Raw genomic sequence first — 21,655 nt, forward strand, 5'->3', positions numbered from 1 at the left:
TGTACCATTTATTCATTCTTTCAACAAATATTTACTGACCACTATATATCAGGTGTTATGCTAAGTGCTAGAGATATGATGGTGAGTAAAAATAGACATGGTCCTTGACCTAAGGAGCTTAATGTTTAGTATATCAAAATTCTTAGTGTCCTAGTAGAAGCTGAGAATGTTGCCAGGGCCTCAATCGGGTCAGTAGTTTCCACAGGAACAAGATCTACCAGGGTTTCAGCCAACATGTATGACCATTTTCCTGCTTATGTTTAGTCATGGATTACTATATCATTAGACCAGATTTCATGATTCAAAGTCAGAATTGTAGGTCTTAAAGAAAATGTTAATTAGAATTGAAGTGTGATGAATCACAAAGTAATCCCCACTTTAAATAAACTAAAATAGAATATATTAAGCTGAGCCCAGTCCAGTGAGATCAAGCAGTATCACCTAGGAACATTTTACTGAATACTCCCTTTTAACATGTAAATATGCTTTTTCATATGACTCGTATGCCATTTAATTATATCTTTGCCGTGGGTTGCATACCCTTTTAATAGGGTAAGTTATTTTCCAAAAGAAATCTTTATTAACTTATTCCTTCATTTTCTAGTACTATTGTGTACCAAGGAAAAACATGTAATTTTTTATTTGCTTATATATTCTTTATGCTTTTAAATTTCACTGGGATATCAGGAAAAAATAATTAGGTGAAGCTATCAATAATTGCCATGTAAGGTAATTTTTAACTTTAGAAACTCACCTAGGGGTATCAGAGAAAATGGCAGAGTAAGAACCACCAAAAAATTCTCTCCTCCATAAAAGCAATGAGAAAACTGGCAAAAATTGTCAGAATTAATATTTTCAGAACTGGAAATTAACCAAAGGTTTGCTGCAATTGGGGAGCATTTATTAAAAAAAAAAACAAAAGACTGAATCTCAGGAAGAATAGTGAGCTTTGTGATGTTTTAACTTGCCCTATTCCCATCCCCTGCACTCCAGCTCCATGATAATTTTGAAAAATAACAGCCTGTATTTGCAGTGAAAACCAGTAGCCTAGTCGCCACTGGAGGGAGCAAAGAGGGACTGGAGCTCTTTCGAGGCCTTATTTCCTGAGAATTGTCATTATTTCACCTGTTTGGTGGTGATTCTTTGGAAAACTCCACTTACAAGGCTTTCTGTATTTCACCTGATTTGGAGCTGTCCCAGTGCGAAAAGCCTTTTCCCTGGGATCATTTGTCAAAAACAATGAGAGGCAATTGTTTAACATTGCAACTGCCTGAGGTGGTGGATAACAATTAGAGCAAACAATACACAAACCAAAAAGCTAAAAAGGGTATAAGATGTGTATACAGACCTTGAAAAGCTCTGACACATTCCCCATAATCTGGAAGGCCGTATGCAGGTCCAGGCCTATGTGCATGTTCAAGAAGGACCTGAGAAAGCCTTGTACGCTTACCTCTGGCTGACTTTGAGGCGTTTTGCAACCAAGAAGTGAAAGCTAAGGCAGAGTTGTCAGTCACCTGTGTGAGTGCTGAAGGCATCATCACAGAGCTCCTCAACAAGGAGTTGGGAAACTTATTGGTTCCAGGCATTTAAGGAAATCTCTGTTCAATCATTAACTGACCTCTAGGGTAGCTGAGCAGAAACTTTAGTGGTCACATACAACAAAGAATACAGACTTCAAAGAATTAGTTTTGAAAAGTAACTAAACAATTAACTGATAAGAACTACAATAAAGAGTAACAACCAACCCTGAGGATGTAGGGTAATCTAATTTCCAGAATTGCCACGTTATATAATTTAAAATGTCCAGTTTGTAACAAAAAATTATGAGACCTGCAAACAAATGAGAAAGTATGGGCCATACACAGTTCAAGAAGCAGCGATAGAAACTGTCCCTGAGGAAGCTCAGACGTTGGACTTACTAGACAAAGAACTTAAATCAGCTATTTTCAGTATGTTTAAAGAACTAAAGAAAACCATGTCTAAAATAAAAGGAAAGTTTGAGAACAATGTCTCACTAAACAGAGAATATCAATTGGTATTGAGGAGCTGAATAGCTAACTAGTGATTCTGGTTTTTTAAAAATTATTATTGATGTCTTAATAGTTTATAACATTGTGAAATTTTGGTTGTACATTTTTGTTTGTCGATCACCATATACATGTCTCCCTTCACCCCTTGTGCCCACCCCTACCCCCATTGCCCCTGGTAACCACAATACAGTTTTCTCTGTCCATGTGTTGGTTTATATTCCACATATGAGTGAGATCATACCGTGTTTGTCTTTCTCTTTCTGGCTTATTTCACTTAACATAATACCCTCCAGGTCCATCCATGTTGTTGCAAATGGGACGATTTTGTCTTTTTTTATGGCTGAGTAGTATTCCATTGTATATATATACCACATCTTCTTGATCCAGCCGTCAGTTGAGGGACACTTGGGTTGCTTCCATTTTTTGGCTATAGTGAATAATGCTGCAATGAACATAGGGGTGCATAAGCCTCTTTGGATTGTTCATTTCAGGTTCATTGGATAGATTCCCAGTAGTGGGATAGCTGGATCATAGGGTATTTCTATTTTTAATTTTTTTGAGGAATCATGATTCTGTTTTGAAATGTAGATATTTGTAGTTAATCTGCATGTATTTTTCTGTTACCCTAGAGGACTTAAGTGGTTTTCACCAAGAGCTTTTCAGGTTGCCCCTAACCATTGTGCAATCTTTTCTGGTTCCCCAAACTGTATTTTTTTCTGAATTGAGAAATGTACCATAATACAAATGGAAATGTTACCTTGGATTTTCTTACAGAGAAGTTTAAACAGGATTTTTAAAAGACATAATAACATGCCTGATAAGTTGTTAGTTTAGAAACATTAGCATTAGTTAGTTAGAACTATTTAGAAATAGTTCTAACTGTTAGTTAGAAACATTAGCATTAATGTTTCTTATCTATAAATTCCTGTCTCCTGAAATATTTTATTCATGAAAATAAGGTGAGCCAAAACTGACTCCATCCATTTTGCCAAAATTTTTCTTGTGCTGAGATTACCAATCATGGTTAAACACAAAGTGTTTTTATAGTACAAAGAAATGATCTTTAGTATAAAAAAAGTATCAAAAATATTAAATGTCCCACCACGTTTACTTTGAAGTCCATTTTTGGTTGCTTAGTCAGCATGGAGTAGGCACAATAATTATTTAATATTTCTTTTTGTAAAATTTCCTTTATAGCCTTTTGTAGGATTACTACAGGTTAATGTGAGCTGAGGAAGGCAATCTGTCTTGAACAATACTGCATACCTTTTATTATATTACAAACCTAAGTGTTTTATATACTGGAGTTAAGCAACAAACTGCCATCAGATTATAGTACTATATGCCATAAAAATGATCCTTTATTGGTCCTGTGTTTTGCGCAATTTTAAAGAGATGGCTTTCTATTAAGTATAACTATGTATATATATTTAATAATCTTATTTTCCACAACTATAATGTACATTATTTTTTTCAAAGTTTTATCATTGCTATTTATTTTTACTTTTGTTTCTGAGCATTCAATACATGTTCCATTTGTATGTATGCCTAATTACAAGCCTGTCATACCCAATATTAATTTTTCATCCTACATTAACTTCTAGAAAAAGCAAATAAATGAAGATTGCTTTTATTTTCTTGATAAAGTAATTGAAAGTGTATTTTTGGTATGAAGCTAGTTTTCTGTCACAATTTTACCTGCCCAAATTTTAAAATATTTTCTAATAAAATAAAAATATATATGATAGCTAAAAAATAAAACTTTAGTGCATCAAAAGACATTATCGAGAAAGTGAAAAGACAACATACAAAAGGGAGAAAAGTTTTGCAAATCATATATCAGAACTCCTACAACACAAAAACTAAAAGTTAACCTAATTTAAAAATGGGCAATTTTTACATTTTTTTTACATTTTTACATTGAATAGGCATTTTTACAAAGAAGATATAAAAATGACCAATGGAAATATGCTCAGCATCATTAGTCATTTGGAAATGCAAATCAAAACAATAAGATACCACTTCACATGTAATAGGATGGTTATAATAAAAAAAAAAACGAGAAAACAAGTGTTGGCCAGGTTGTGAAAAAATTGGACCCTCATACATTGCTGGTGGAAATGTAAAATGTTGCAGCAGCTGTGGAAAACAGTTTGGCAGTTCCCGAAAAAGCCAAACATTGAATTACCACATGATCCAGCAATTTGACTCCTAGGCATATGCCCCAAAGAATCGAAAACAAGGACTCGTACAGTTATGCGTCATTTAATGATGGGGATACGTTGTGAGAAATACGTCGTTATGCGATTTCATCCTTGTGCAAACACCATAGAGTGTACTTACACAAACCTAGATGGTATAGCCTACTACACATCTAGACTATGTGGTACTAATCTTATGGAACTACCATCATATATGCAGTCTGTCGTTGACTGAAACATTGGTATGCAATGCATGACTGTACTTGTACACCATTATTCATTGCAGCATTATTCACAATAGCTGAAAAGAAGAAATAACCCAATTGTCTATCAACAGATTAGTGAACAAACAAAATGTGGTATATCCATACAATGGAATATTATTCAGCCATAAAAAAAGAATGAAGTACTGATATATGCCACACCATGGGTATAGTTTTGTGTTAAACTCAGAGTACTCACAGTAAGACAGTCTGAGCCTTGCGGTATTAAACATCTAATGATAATTATTTTTCAGTTTACACATACAGCTCCTTTCTCCCAAACGTTGTTTCACTTGCCACCACTGAGGATTGGTAAGAATGAATTCTGTGATGGACTGCCACTTCATTTAACCAAAGCTCCCATTTCCTCTTGTTGGCTCACAGTGTCAGACTTTTTTCCCACAGAAGACTTACTGCAAGGCTCCAAACTAACTTTTGTCAAGCCCACCCAGATATACAGATATATGTGTATAAACACTAGTGTTGGATGTGGATTGGTTCAAGAACCTTTCCCTATTATGCCTAGTGAGTAATATATTTTTTAATTCTTAATATCAAGTGTGGTGCCTACATAGACATTTCTCACTGAAGGTTAATTCAGTGAATTAGCATATATATCATGTTTCTCATCTAAAGCTTATGCTGTTATATTTACTTTGTTGCATCCAACTGGAATACTCTCTTCCACCTCCCAAACTCTACCGCATAGGCGTGGACATATGAACTGACTAACTGATACATCCTTTAAGGTGCCTTTTACAAAGCCTTCTTTGAAGCCCTATCTACACCTCTATATTCTATTCCTCCTGCTAGCTAGCATTAGTTACATCTCTCTGTTACTTTATATCTTTATAATGTTGTCTCAGTTATTGAACTTAGCACACTTTGTTATAATTATGAGGCTTTATATCTGTCTCCCTTTATATATGAATTAATAAATGAGAGAATTAATGAATGTGGGAAGATGAATCAAGAGATGAACTGAAATTAGTAGAAAAGAATAAGAGAAAATGATAATTATGTGAAGTAATAAAGAACTAATAACCATTGCTGCAATAGTAGAGTAATAATTAGTCATCAGCCATTCCAAAATGGGCACAATGGTTAAAAAGAACAGGAAAAAAGCATATTTGTAAAAGACATCAGATGAGAATTATGGTCTTTACTTTTTTGCCATTGGTACTGTTATGAGAGGTTTGGGGATTTGATTGGAGACGTAAAAGAAACTTCCCATTCCAAACAAATGGACTGAAGGTATATTTTATTATATAGAGGATAGTAAAGGCGATAGTCTGCAAACAGATCTGAATAGGTCAAATAATAAGAGGGAAAAAACACCAGCTCGACTGGAAAGGGAAAACATCCATATCGGCTGAGATAGCAGCAGATTCGAATAGGTCATATAGTAAGAGGGAAAAACATCAGATTGATCGGGAAGGGAAACACCAGATCGACTGAAGGGAAATGACACAAATCAACCGGAAAGAGAAACACCAGGTTGACCGAAAAGAGAACACATCAGATCAATTACTTCGCAATAAATCAATTACGCACAACATCCACACCCCACTGCCGGGAGAGTCCTGTCAATCGACACGGCTGGGCAAGGATCACACGTCCTGGGCAAGGCGTCCCTTCCACAGGTGGAACTCTCACCAGGCCTCGGTTTCCAGCAGTTTATATAAGCAGTTACAGAGTTTACAGAGCAAGCATTTTGTGTTTCCATGCACAAATGGTTATCAGTGGCATAGGTGCACTGAGCCCCCTGGCTGTCGTCCCAGCCCAGTAGTTGTGTACGTGCATTGTTTACCTTGGTTATCATCCCAGCCCGGCACAGATGGCCAGTCTGTCTCAGGCTGCGGCGCCCAAAGGGCCTTGAAATTTTTACACATTGCAACTATCTCCATGGGAGAAGGGCCAGTTCCCACCACGCAGAAAGCAGCTTTTATATTTCTTTTTGTGCTGGTGGCTGTAGGTCAATGGAGCGGCCAAACATGGCTGTACTCATGTCAAGACAGGTACCTGCATGAGTTTTGTGTCCCTGCCAGAAGTGCGAGTTTCCAGAGAAAATAATGATTGTCCTATAGAGTTGATGAAGTGATGTGGCAGCACAAAATGTTTTTCCTAGACTCTTAGAGTCCATTTTGCTAATGTAGATTGACTCCCAGAGAGCCTGAAATTATAAATTGGAAATGTACTCCAATAAAATAGTGGAAATAATAGACTCTGCCTGGAGTTTCTTCACAGTATAGGTATGTTATGTTTTTATTCTAAAGCTGTATCTTTTTTTGGATCTCAACTAAGTCTTTTCTTATAGCTAATAGGACAGTTGATGTCATTATCTTAATGAATGGAGTAAAAGCTGTTACAGGTAACATCTTAGAGTAACGCCTAAGAATAAGACGCTACTAGAAATCTAGGAACTGAAGTCTTTCCACCAACTTATAATTTAATGCTCTTTCCACGTCATGATTGTATGGGCTTTTAAAAAAAAGTCTACTATCTCGACACTTCTTTAAAAAATGTTGGGGCTGGCCCAGTGGCGTAGCAGTTAAGTTCGTGTGCTCCGCTTTGGTGGCCTGGCCCCGGGTTTGCAGGTTTGGATCCATTTATCAAGCTATGCTGTGGCAGCATCCCGTATAAAGTAGAGGAAGATGGGCACGGATGTTAGCCCAGGGCCAATCTTCCTCAGCAAAGAAGAGGATGATTGGCAACAGATGTTAGCTCAGGGCTAATCTTCCTCAAAAAGAAAAAAAAAGTTTATGTATAAATGCCTAGAGTTAGATGTTGTATTATCAAAATTTTTGCAATAAAATTTCGATGCTCCATGTTGTTTCCAAAGTAATTCTCTGGAGTCTTTGCCCAATAATTAGCGTATCTTCTCTTATGGTGGGAAAGCTAAATTCTAGTTCAACACAATAAATGGTGAAGGAAAGTCTTGATAAAGTTAGAGGTGATCTCAAAATAAAGCAAGTACCTGCTGATAAAACTATTTAGATCAGCAATCTATATTATCCTAATTTACTACAAGATTTATACTCATAATTGCATGTTCTGTTGCCTTGACCATCATTCGGAGATTATACTAGTATTAATGAGAAAGTCTTTATCTGGAGGCCCAATGGCCTATTTGTTAGGTCAGGTCTCTGTTCATCCAGCAGATGGACGTAATGCTGCAAAGACTGTTTTTTGAATTATATGGAATCGTGACATCATTCACGTAATGCCAGAAGTCTCCATTTCTTTTGCTTTGAAGGAGGAGAGGTTATTGTCAATGATGTGAAAGACGTTCCAGGAAACATGGGACTAGAACTCAAAGATCAGAAACACTGGGAGTTGGTGAGCAATCTGCCAATTAATGGTAAGAATTTCTATAACAATTCTATTTCCTATTTAAGTGAAAAAGAAAGATTGTCCAAAAAACCTTTTAGAAGGCATTACTGTTTCATCTCAAGAAGAAATACCAACTGTGTCACTTCATTTTTAGTTTGGGAATCAGTTGACTCTAGTCAGAAATCCTGCGACCATAGATGAGAAGTGCTATTATTCTTGAATCTACTGTGAGTCCCTAAGTTTAAAAAGAAAAAAAGGAAGGCGTTGAAAAGTATTAGAATGGAAATAAATGATAAATTACAAAGAATAAATGCAAGGGGGGGGTGGTTCTGCATGCTAGAGTCCCAGCAATAACTGCCTTAGGTGCCAGTGAATGAAAGCGTGGCCTTATTAAGAATTTTCTCCATTTCATATTTTAAAAAAAATTGTTGAGAGTAAATTTGTACTTTGTAGGGAAATGTAAATTCTGACTTTGTGAAATGATGACTTCTATACTGCCTTAATGAATCTTCACATCTCCTGGGTGAGATTTGATTTGTATCTTTTTTAAAGCTGATGGAAAGATCTATCACAATAGGCTGAGGGGTGGTAAGACATAAGATATTTAATTTTGATAACTGCCACCCTTCAAAAATTTTGATGGCACATTTATATTTCTTTTAATCCATCTGTACTTTATGCAGATATCTATGTTATATCTGAGGAGGGGAGTTTCATAATTTATTGTAAGTTTACAATCTATAGCAAAGAAAAAAAGTCTAGTCTGAAGAGTGATTAATAAACAAAAAATTAGTAATTGCTAAGGAAATTTACTCAGAAAAAGAAAAATTTATCTGGATGTCACCAACAAAATGATTGTGCTTATTGGATAGAAGTATGAAATTTGTTATCCCCACTGCTGTATTTCACTGAGCAGTTCATCAATTTCCTTTAAAACTTTCTGCTATGTGGACTGGTCAAGGGAAGAGATTTTATTCTAACTCTATTATTGAACATCTTTTAAACATTTGTACAGAATTTATTTAGCCATGGTGTTTGTGCTAAAACTTACAACCATATCATACAAGAATTAATTGTTTTGATCACACGTAAGAGTCACTAAATTTTGGTCTTATTCCTTTCCATTTCCTGAAGGGGAGGGGATGATTGATATCAATAAATTATACACTGTACTGTAAAACATGAGGTTGAATCTCGCAAAAAAATTATCTTAAAAATCTGAGACAGAACCTGAAAATTAATAACTGAGCATTTAATATACCATCTAGCCACTCAGGAGGTCTTGGGCTTATGAAGTGATGAAAAGAATCTCTAAAGCTACTGACTTGGCACTAAGAAGACATTTTAAAAACTCACAGAAGAACCCATCTCTAAATAGAAATAAATGCTATCTTAAAAACTTATATTAAGTTTGTTATATGATCAACTTCTTTCACTGTGAATCACGAGCAGTGCCAAGGTTTCCAAAGACCATAAAAGGACAGAGAAGAGTCAGGCAAAAGAAAACAAATGGGAGACAAGGAGAGTGGAAATAAGATGAAAACATTTTAAATTAAGAAATCAAATCTAGGTACATGCAGCAAACATCGAAGTGAAGGCTTAACAATTACTCAGCAGAAGTGATCTGGGAGTTCAGGCAAATGAGAATGGCTCCTTGTTATTGTTTGGAAGGATGAGCTTTGTGGTCTACAGCTCTAGGTGCTAAACTACCTTAGGCATATTTTACTCTCTCAGGTTGTCCCCAAGATAAGGTAAAAGGAAACAGGTTCTAGTTTTGTCTATCCTATTGAATTTTTCTGAACAATTAGAAAAATCCAATTAGTCTGATAGTCCTATTAAAAATGTTAAATGATAATCCAAAGACACGAATTATATTTTCTCTCTTTTTTATATCAGTAATACAATCAAATTAAACTAATAGCTATTAGCTATTAGCATTAAATTCCCTGAGTGTCAGGGGTACTAAGCACACTACAATTCATGGGACTTTTCAACACAATTGAAGAATTGTTCCACAAGAAAATGCCAATAGCATGTTCAGTAATTGAGAAACTCGGGGCCCTAATTTGGCTTCTATTTCCATACTCTTTCACAGTTGTGGTACCATCATTATTATCCTAGTAATATGAGCTAGAATCCTGAGAGTTAACCTTCACTCAACTCTCTCTGACTTAACTCATTGTATTACAAATGAGTATCATTCTTCCCTTCTATAAAATGTGAGCTTCTTTTGCAGAGACTATGCCTGATTCTTCATTGTGCGTCTTTATCCCTCTCACAGCAAAGTACCCTTCACATATTAGGCAGGTAATAAATATTTAATGAATGAAGAATAAATGAAAGGAGTTTCTATCCAAAATGAGAGAGAGACAAAAAGAATGCCAGTGCTGAGTAGTGATAGTACACTATTGACAGATGCCTCAAGTATTTGCTGACTTTGGTACTTAAACCCTTTATAATAATCTCATACCAATCATTAGTACCAAGATGTTGTCATAGTTATCCCACACAGAGTCAATTGTCTTCTAGCATTGCAAGAAGTACTTTTGTCTTATTTGCATTTAGGAACTCATATTCTCAGGGAAGCTTGTAATCCATTGCAGTCTATTCAATTCTCAATGACGTAGTAGGAAGACAGTTTCATTTACTGTCATGCATCACTTAACAACAGTGATACGTTCTGAGAAATGTGTCGGTAGGAGATTTTGTCGTCGTGCGAACATCACAGAGTGAACTCACCCAAACCTAGTTGGTATAGCCTACTACACACCTAGGCTACGTGGTACTAATCTTATGGGACCACTGTCGTATGTGTGGTCCATTGTTGACTGAAACGTTGTTATGCAGTGCATGACTGTACAAGAGAGAGTCTGCAATTTCTTTTCTTACTTGCTTCCAATTTCTTCTCTGTCATCTCTTCATTCTATTCCCATGTCCTTCTAGTTTGAGTTACTGGATGTCCCTTTTTGGGTTATAATTTACTTTATTGGGAGTAATTATGATTTCATTATGGTTAGAGTTATCAGAAGACTTTGTGAATACCCAGATCCACCTCAAAAAGAAACCCTGTACCCTTTTTTTTTTAATTATTTGTTTTTTTCCCCCAAAGCCCCAGTAGATAGTTGTATGTCATAGCTGCGCATCCTTCTAGTGGCTGTATGTGGGACATGGCCTCAGCATGGCTGGAGAAGCGGTGTGTCAGTGCGCGCCTGGGATCCAAACCCAGGCCGCCAGCAACGGAGCACGCGCACCTAACCGCCAAGCCACGGGGCCGGCCCGAAACCCCATACCCTTTAAGCTATCACCCTTTTATACTCCCCCCGACCACTCCACAAGACTTAGGCAACTACTAATCTATATGCTGTCTCTATAGATATGCTGATTCTGGACATTTCATATAAATGTGATATTATGTGGTCTTTGTGACTAACTTCTTTCACTTAGTATAATGTTTCAGGTTCATGCATATTGTAGCATGTATCAATGTTTCTTTTTTTTTTTGGTCTTTTTTTTCAATTTTTTTTCTTGTGGTAAAATACACATAACATAAATTTACTATCTTAACCATTTTTAAGTGTACAGTTCAGTGTTTTTAAGTACATTCATATTGTTGCACAACCATTACCACCATCCATCTCCAAAATTCTTTTCATTTTGCAAAACTGAAACTTTATATCCATTAAACAAAAGCTCCCCATTCCTCTCTACCCTCAGCCCCTGGCAACCACTATTCTACTTTCTGTCTCTGTGATTTTGACTATTTTGAGTACCTTATATAAGTGGAATCATACAGTATTTGTCTTCTTGTGACTGCTTTATATCACTTTGTGTAATGTCCTCAAGGTTCATCCATGTTGTAGCATAGGTCAGAATTTCCTTCCTTTTTAAGACTAAGTAATATTCTGCTGTCTGTATATACCACATTTTGCTTATCCATTCATCTGTCAGTGGACACTTGGGTTGCTTCCACATTTTAGTGATTGTGAATAATGCTGCTATGAACATGGGTATACAACTTCATTCCTTTTTGTTGTCAAATAATATTCCATTGTGTGTGTGTATACATTTTGTTTATCCATTCATCGGCTGATGGGCATTTGGGTTCTTTCCACCTTTTGGCTATTATAAACATTTCCAAACATACACGAAAGTAGAAAAAAATAATATAATGAACTCACATATACCTATCACCTAGATTCAACAATTTGAAGATTTTGTCACTCTTTCTTCTTTTTATTTTTATTTTTCTTACTGAAATTGTTCAAAGGAAATCCCATTTCATTTTGTCCCTCCATACTTCAGTATGCATCTCTTAAAAATATGGGCCATTTTTTACATAACTACAATGCCATTATATAGTTTAATTTAAAAATTTCCCACTTAGATCTAAAATACTTTTTGCAGTTAATTTGATCAAATAAAAAACCAAACAAGGTTTACACACTGCATCTGTTATGACACTTAAATCTCATGTAATCTACAGCTGTTCCTCCACCCTCCCCCTCTTTTCTTCAGGCACTGATTTATTGAAGAAACTGCCTGTTGCCAGTTGTCTTGTAGAATTTCCTGTATACTAAATTCTTCTGTTTTCTCATTTATCTTGTTTCTCTATCCCCTGTATTCTCTATAAACTAGAAGTCGACTCTGATGGCTTAATTATTTTCAGTTTCAACATTTTTTGACAAGAATATTTCATAAGTGATACTGTGTACTTCACATTGCATTCTATCAGGAAATACAGATCTATTTTATCTTTTTGAAAATGGCTATACCATTGTCCCAAATTATTTATTTAAAAGCCTATTACCACTCCCTACAATTTGAGATGCCATCTTAACTACATACTTGATTTCTATATGCACTTGTCTATTTTTGGAATTTACATTCTGATCTATTGGTCTGCTTATTCATGCACTGACACTAAATTGCTTTGACTATAATAACTTTATAATGTTTTAACTCCTCACTCCCCATACCCATACACACATACAGATGGCTTCCTCCCCCCGCCCAGATCTGGCTGTTCTTTATGGAAATGTCTTTTTGGTGTGACTTTTAGTAGTAGGGTATTTGTCTATTTTTTTTCTCTTTCTTTTGCTGTGTAACATATTCCCTAGGGAGAAGATGATTGATGTCTTAGGGTTTGGAAACCACTTAGGTGGTCAGAGGACTTATCACGTGTACCTACTTATTATCATGCCAAGTTGAAATCCCAAGATGATGAAGAAATATGAAGGCATATAGTGCACCTTTATTTCTTGTTTTCTTTGGTACAGAAATATTGACTATCCTTTCAAATTTAGGTAGAACATCAAAATCTTCCACATTCAATATAGATCTGCACTATTCTGAGTCAAGATTAGACAATGTGGTGATGTACCCACTTGGCTGTAGCTCAGGCCTCCATGGGTACAGACAATGCCTCACATGCCTCAGTAGGTGTGCGCCAGTATGAGTGCTCCGTGGACATCATGAGCTGCCCGTTAAGAAGCTCAGGAAAGGGCTGGCCCCGTGGCTTAGCGGTTAAGTGCGCGCGCTCTGCTGCTGGTGGCCCGGGTTCGGATCCCGGGCGCGCACCGATGCACTGCTTGTCTGGCCATGCTGAGGCTGCGTCCCACATACAGCAACTAGAAGGATGTGCAGCTATGACATACAACTATCTACTGGGGCTTTGGGGGATAAAAAAGGAGGAGGATTGGCAGTAGATGTTAGCTCAGGGCCGGTCTTCCTCAGCAAAAAAAGAGGAGGATTAGCACGGATGTTAGCTCAGGGCTGATCTTCCTCACAAAAAAAAAAAAAAAAGAAGCTCAGGAAAGAGAGGCAGCACCTCTGCAGGCACTAGGTCAAGTGATGCCCCAAGGGATTTGCCTGTGGCCCTAGATTCACTAGTGGGTGGAGGATGAATTCTGTATAGTTCAGGGTGCCCTTCGTGTTCCCATACAGCTGCTTGTTTCCTTCCTTCTTCCTCTTCTCCTTCTTCTTTTCATTTCTAAACATTTTTTTCTTTTTCAGCTATACTGGGTCATTTTTTATTGTTTCCTGCAGGTATTTTCTAATTTATTTTCCATTTCTTTAAACATAGTAAACATAATAGTTTTATAACTTGTGCCTGATAATTCCTAAATTTGAAGTTTTTGTGAGTATATTGCTGCTGCCTGTTATTTCTGCTTATTCTCTCTCAGGTCACTTATTTCATTCTATGTTTGATTCTTTTAACTGTGAGTGATTTTCCTTGGAAAATTATTGAAAGAAACCTTTGAGGCCAAGGATGGAAGCACATTCCCAAGGAATACTTGCCTTTGCTTCTGCTAGCATTTGGATAGGATCAATGCAAGATGAGTGAGATTTTGTGATCCATTCCAGTGAAGTAAACTTGAGCTGCAAATCTGTGCAAGGGCCTGGTTATTAATACTCAACTTCTCAGGGATGGTTTCTCCCATGCTTTCTTTGCTCCAGGGCAACTCCTCACTACCATTTATAGTCCCCTTGGGGTGAGGGTGGGATGAGGAAGGTTTACTTCTTTTTTTTTTTTTTTTAATTTTATTTATTTATTTTTTCCCCCAAAGCCCCAGCAGATAGTTGTAGGTCATAGCTGCACATTCTTCTAGCTGCTGTATGTGGGACGTGGCCTCAGCATGGCCGGAGAAGCGGTGCGTCGGTGCGCCCCCCGGGGATCCGAACCCGGGCCGCCAGCAGCGGAGCGCGCGCACTCAACCGCTAAGCCACGGGGCCGGCCCAGATTTACTTCTTATTTACTCTTATCCTGAAGATTTAGCTCTTTAGGTTCTCAGCCGTATGGGGGAGAGGATCTCCTTTTGGATAGATCCAGGTCTTTGACTTTGTTCACCTAGACTCCATGAGGCCATCAACATTAAAGTTCAAATTCAGATTCAGGAAATATTATTTGAATAAAAATAGTAAGAGTGTTCTGCTTACCTCCGTAGGTTCCTGCTTTTCATTAGATTTTGGATTAGTAATTTCTTACTCTCTTATCAACTCTTCAATTCTTTCAAGGATGTGCTTTTTATATTTTGTTCAAGGTTTTAGTTGTTTTCAGCAGGAAGATTGGTTTGAATATCATGATCATCCAAATACATGGAAACAAAACTTGATTACAGAATTTTTCAGGAGTAAAGGTATCTAATCTGGGAGTTCAGAAAACAAAAATAAACTCTACTCATTGTCAACCATATTTTGATTTATTTTACCATTGGCTGTAAATGATTGAGAAATTGCTCAACCACCTAGAATATTTCAATTCTAACACCCTTATTGACCCCCTCGATATATATGAACAGACTTTATTAAATCTTGGTCTTCCTCATAAGACTGATAATCATAATGCACAGTAAGTGATATCAATAGTCGCATTTTATAGTCAGTAAGTTTTTCTCACATTCTTTTTCACAAGGAGAGGTTATTGGAGAAATGCAGTGTCCCTGGTTTCTCCCATGTACACATGTTATTAAACTTGGTATAAAAAGAAAACAACAACAAAAAAACAAGGATAGGTTATTGATGTCAATAAAGTGAATACTCTTTTGCAAAACATGGGCATGAACCTTACAGAAAAGGAAATTAATGATCTGGCACACAATCTACCAGTGGATGGTGAGTATTTAAAATCTATTTGAATTGCTCAGGACATCTGGAGAATATGGGCTCCTATAAAAGAATCTCTGAAAACTCTTATTTGGTATTAAGACATAAAATATTAAAGATGACTCAGAGTGAAAGTAAACATGTTTTTCCCTTGACATTTTCAGCAACTTTATTTTAGTTGAGAGTATGGCCAGATTACTATAGCAGTTACTTTTACCCAGTACATTATGCCCAGCTATAAAAAAAAAATTTGCACGACATCCTAAAAGGCAAACACACAGTTGGAAGAGACAGCAGGCATTAGAACCAGGCTCAGATATGGCAAGAATGTTGGAACTATAAAATGTGGAATTTGAAACAACTATGATTAATATGCTAAGAGCTCTAATGGATAAAGTAGATAGCATGCAAGAACAGATGGGCAATATGAGTAGAGAGGGAAATTCTAAGAAAGGACCAAAAAGAAATGCTAGAGCTCAAAAACACTGTAACAGAAATGAAGAATGCCTTTGATGGGCTTGTTAGTAGACTGGACGTGGCTGGACACAACTTGATTTAAAAAAGGCCAAAGACTTCAACAGATACCTCACCAAAGAAGATATACAGATTGTGCATAAGCATATGAAAAGATGCTCTACATCACATATTATTAGGGAAATACAAATTAAAGCAACAATGAGATACCACTACACACCTATTAGAATGGCCAAAATCTAGAACACTGGCACCACCACATATTGATGAGGGTGTGGAGCAACAGAACTCATTTGTTGCTGGTGGGAATGCAAAATGGTACAGTCACTTTGGAAGACAGTTCAGCAGTTTCTTACAAAACTAAACATACTCTTACCATACTATCCAGCAGTTGTACTCTTTGGCATTTACTCAAAGGAGTTGAAAACTTGTGCCCACAGAAAAATCTGCACACAGATGTTTATAGTAGCTTTATTCATAATTGCCAAAACTTGGAAGTAACCAAGATGTCCTTCAGTAGGTGAATGGATAAATAAACTGTTTTACATTCAGACAATGGAATATTATTCAGTGCTAAAAAGAAATGAGCTGTATGCAGTGAAAAGAAACAGAGGAACCTTAAATGCATATTACTAAGTGAAAGAAGCCAATCTGAAAAGGCTGCATACTATATGATTCCAACTATACAACATTCTGAAAAAGGCAAAACTATGGAGACAGTAAAAAGATCAGTGGTTGCCAGGAGTTAGGTGGAAGGAAGGATGAATAGGCAGAGCACAGAGGATTTTTAGGGCAATGAATTTATTCTGTATGATACTATAATGGTGGCTACATGTTATTATACATTTGTCCGTAGAATGTACACATTTAGAGTAAACTGTAATCTAAACTATGGACTTGGGTTGATAATGATGTGTCAATATAGGTTCATCAGTCATAACAAATCTACCATTCTGGTGGGGGATATTGATAATGGGAGAGGCTATGCATGTGTAGGCACTGGGGGTTTATGGGAAATCTCTGTAACTTCCACCCAATTTTACTGTGAACCTAAATCTATTCTAAAGAATAAAGTCTATTAAAAATGAACAAATATTCTAATAATGAAAATTTTAGGACTAGATCACTCCACTGGCAAATTCTACCAAATATTTAAGGAAAATAATAAAGAATAACAATTTTATAAAATTTCTCTGGAAAAATATAGAGAAAGAAGCATTTCCCTCTCGTTTTGTAAGGCCAACACTACCCTATACCATTCCAGACAAAGAAATTACAAGAGAAGAACAGACCAGTAAAACTTCTAAACACATATGCAAAAATCCTATTAAAATATTAGAAAATTGAGGGGCCGGCCTGCTGGCGCAAGCCGTTAAGTGCGCGTGCTCCACTGCGGCAGCCCGGGGTTCACTGGTTCGGATCCCGGGCGTGCACCAACGCACTGCTTGTCAAGCCATGCTGTGGCGGTGTCCCATATAAAGTGGAGGAAGATGGGCATGGATGTTAGCCCAGGGCCAGTCTTCCTCAGCAAAAACAGGAGGATTGGCAGATGTTAGCTCAGGGCCAATCTTCCTCACACACACAAAAATATATATTAGAAAATTGAATCCAGCAACACATGAAAAGAATAATTTATCAGGACCAACTGGGGTTATCCCAGGAATGCAAGGTTGGTTCAACATTTGAAAACAGTCATTGTAACTCACAATATCAACAGAGTAAAGAAGAAAACCTATATGATTATTTGAACAGATGCAGAAAAAGCATTGAGCAATTGAACATCCATTCATGATTTAAATAAAAAACACAAACTGGGAATATTAGGAAACTTGTGTTCATGGATAGGGAAACTCAGTGTTGTAAAGATATGTTTTTCCTACTTAATATGTAAATTGAATGAAAAACCAAACAAATGTTGGACATTTTTTCTTTTAGAACTTGACAATTTGATCCCTGAAATGTATATGGAAGTTCACTCAGTCTAGGAAAGCTGACAGTTTTTAATAAGAACACAATAAGGGGTTATAGTCATGATAAAGTTATAGATATTAAGGTAATATTTCATTGGCACATGGATATTTCAATTGAGTATAATGGAGAGTTCAGATAGAGACCCATGCATGTATGGGAATTTGGTAATACGAAGGATGTGACATTAAAAAGCAATGGGGAAAGGATGAAATAGTCAGTAAAGATGCTAACACAGTATTCATTTATATAGAAAAAAATTGATCCCTATATTACGCTATACACAAGCAATAAATTATAGAAAGAGTAAAGGCATCGATAATTTTAAGGTCTACAAGTACCAGAGTTTTTCAATAATGTAAAACTTCTATTTAATATTTGTCATCTACAGTTAGACACTTCATGAAGAAAATATGGGACAGGGATAAGCAAACTTTTTCTGTAAGGGGCCAAATAATATTTTAGGCTTTGCTGGCCATATGGTCTTTGTTGAAGTTACTCAACTCTGCCATGGTAGTGTGAAAACAGCCATAGAAAATATGTAACTGAGTAAGTGTAGCTGTATTCCAACAAAACATTCTTTAAAAACAGGCAGAGGTCCCAATATGGCCTATGGGCCATATTTTGCCAATGTCTGAGAAAAACATTGATATTATGGAGGGAAGTATTTCTTAAACATGACGAAAAAGGATCAAATCAGAATTCTTCCCCCTTGGCCTACAATGCCCAATGTGCTCTGACCCATAAGTTTATTTCTGACCTTATTTTCTACCACTCTTCTCCATCCTTCCAGCCACATTGGCTTTCCTGTAGTGTATGATCCTTTTAATGTGTTGTTGTAGTTGATTTGCTAATATTTTGTTGAGGATTTTTGCATCTATGTTCATCAGTGATATTGGCCTGTAATTTTCTATTTTTTTGTGTTTGTGCTTGTCTGGTTTTGGTATCAGGGTAATGTTGGCCTCGTAGAATGAGTTAGGAAGTGTCTCGTCTTCTTCAATGTTTCGGAATAGTTTGAGAAGGATGAATATTAAGTCTTCTTTGAATGTTTGGTAGAATTCACCAGAGAAGTCTTCTGGTCCTGGACTTTTGTTTTTTGGGGGAGGCTCAAAGAACCAACTCTTAGTTTTATTGATCCTTTCTACTCTTTTTTTAGTCTCTATTTCATTTATTTCTTCTCTGATTTTTATTATTTCCCTCCTTCTACTGACTTTGGGCTTTGTTTGTTCTTGTTTTTCTAGTTCTTTTAGGCGTAGTTTAAGATTACTTATTAGAGATTTTTCTTGTTGATGTAGGCTTGTATTGCTATAAATTTCCCTCTTTGTACCACTTTTGCCACATCCCATAACAGTTGGTATGTTGTGTTTTCATTTTCATTTGTTTCCAGGTATTTTTTGATTTCTCCTCTGATTTCTTCATTGATCCAATGGTTGTTCAGTAGCATGTTGTTTAGTTTCCACACATTTGTGGCTTTCCCAGCTTTTTTCTTGTAGTTGATTTCTAGTTTCATAGCACTGTCATTGGAAAAGATGTTTGATATGATTTCAGTCTTCTTAAATTTATTGAAGCTTGCTTTGTTTCCCAACATATGATCTGTCTTTGAGAATGTTCCAAGAGCACTTGAGAAGAATGTGTATTCTGCTGTTTTTGGATGGAATGTTCTATACATACCTGTTAAGTCTGTCTGGTCCAGTGCTTCATTTAAGGCCACTCTTTCTTTGTTGACTTTCTGTCTGGATGATCTATCCATTGATGTAAGTGGGGTGTTGAGGTCCCCTACTATTATTGTGTTGCTGTCAATTTCTCTCTTAGGTGTTAATGGTTGCTTTATATACTTTGGTGCTCCTGTGTTAGGTACATATATATTTATAAGTGTTATGTCTTCTTGGTGGAAAGTCCCTTTTATCATTATATAATGTCCCTCTTTGTCTCTATTTATTTATTTATTTATTTATTTATTTATTTATTTATTTAATTTATCTTGGTGAGGAAGATCAGCCCTGAGCTAACATCTATGCCCATCTTCCTCTATTTTGTGCATGGGATGCCGCCACAGCATGGCTTGATGAGCGGTGCATAAGTCCACACCTAGGATCTGAACCTGCAAACCCCGAGCCACCAAAGTGGAGCACACAAACTTAACCACTATGACACTGGGCTGGCCCCTTTAGTTATCTTTTTTATCTTGATGTCTGCCTTGTCTTATATAAGTGTGGCTACACCCAGTTTCTTTTGCTTGCCATTTGCTTGGAGTATCATCTTCCATCCCTTCATTCTGAGCTTTTGTTGATGTTTGGAGCTGAGATGTGTTTCCTAGAGGCAGCATATTGTTGGGTCTTGTTTTTTAGTCCATCCGGCCACTCTGTATCTTTTGATTGATGAATTTAATCCATTTACATTTTGAGTGATTATTGATATATGAGGGCTTAATACTGCCATTTTATTTCTTTTTTTTCCAGTTCTATATTTCCATTGTTTCTTTTCCCTTGTATTTCTGACTGTCATTTCAGTTTGGTGGTTTTCTGTGATGGCTTTCGCAATTTTCTCTTTATTTATGATTTGTGATTCTGCTCTAGTTTTTGTATTGTGGTTACCATGAAGTTTGTATAAGAGATCTCATAGATGAGATAGTCCATTTTCTGATAGCCTCTTATCTCCATTAGCCTAAGTAGGATCCATCCCTTGCCTCTTCCCCTTCTATGTTTTTGTTGTCACAGATTATTCTTTTTTGTGTTGTAAGTTTGTGACTAACTGAAGTGTTTACAGTTATTTTTGATGCTTTTTTCCCCTTTATCCTTTATTTTATTATTGTTTGCTGGCCTATTCTGATAGAGAGCTACAATTTTCTGATTTTGTCTGTCTATTTATCTCCTTCTCAATGCTTTGTAAGCCTTTGCCTTTTCATTTCAGATAGGAGGGCTCCCTTCATCATTTCTTGTAAGGCAGGTCTAGTGCTGATGAACTCCTTCAGCTTTTGTTTGTATGGGAAAGCTTTTATTTCTCCATCATATCTGAAGGATAATTTAGCCGGATAGCATATTCTTGGCTGATAGTTTTTGTCTTTCAGTATTTTGAATATTTCATTCCATTCTCTACTAGCCTGTAAGTTTTCTGCTGAGAAATCCACTGAAAGCCTGATGGGGGTTCCTTTGTAGGTTATTTTCTTTTCTTTTGCTGCCCTTAATATTTTTTCTTTGTCATTGACTTTTGACAGTTTTAATACTATATGCCTTGGAGAAGGTCTTTTTTTTTTTTTTTTTTAATTTTTTGTTTATTGCAGTAACATTGGTTTATAACATTGTAAAAATTTCAGGTGTACATCATTATACTTCTATTTCTGCATAGATTACATCATGTTCACCACCAAAATACTAATTACAACCCATCACCACACACATGTACCGAATTATCCCTTGCACCCTCCTCCCTCCCCCCTTCCCCTCTGGTAACCACCAATCCAATCTCTGTCCCTATGTGTTTGTTTATTGTTGTTATTATCTACTACTTAATGAAGGAAATCATATGATATTTGACAGAGAAGGTCTTTTTGTATTGATGTAACCAGAAGTTCTATTGGCTTCATGTACTTGTATGTCCAGTTCTTTCCCCAGGTTTGGGAAGTTCTCAGCTATTATTTCTTTGAACAAGCGCTCTGTTCCTTTCCCTCTCTCTCTTATCCCTCTGGGATACCTATAATCTTGATGTTACTTTTCCTAATTGAGTCAGATATTTCTTGAAGAATTTCTTCATTTTTTAAACCTTAGTTCTCTCTCCTCATCCACCT

The 21,655-nt window shown here is 36.5% G+C and overlaps 1 protein-coding gene across 1 annotated transcript in view; it reads left to right on the forward strand.

The window, feature by feature from the left end:
* EFCAB13 (EF-hand calcium binding domain 13) overlaps positions 1-21,655 on the forward strand; it is a 331,371-nt gene that overhangs the window by 154,100 nt on the left and 155,616 nt on the right. The window contains 1 exon segment of the mRNA XM_058561286.1: positions 7,751-7,855. Coding sequence (XP_058417269.1) covers positions 7,751-7,855 — 105 coding nt within the window.

Source organism: Diceros bicornis, chromosome 18, assembly GCF_020826845.1.
Source record: "Diceros bicornis minor isolate mBicDic1 chromosome 18, mDicBic1.mat.cur, whole genome shotgun sequence".
Lineage (NCBI taxonomy): Eukaryota > Metazoa > Chordata > Mammalia > Perissodactyla > Rhinocerotidae > Diceros > Diceros bicornis.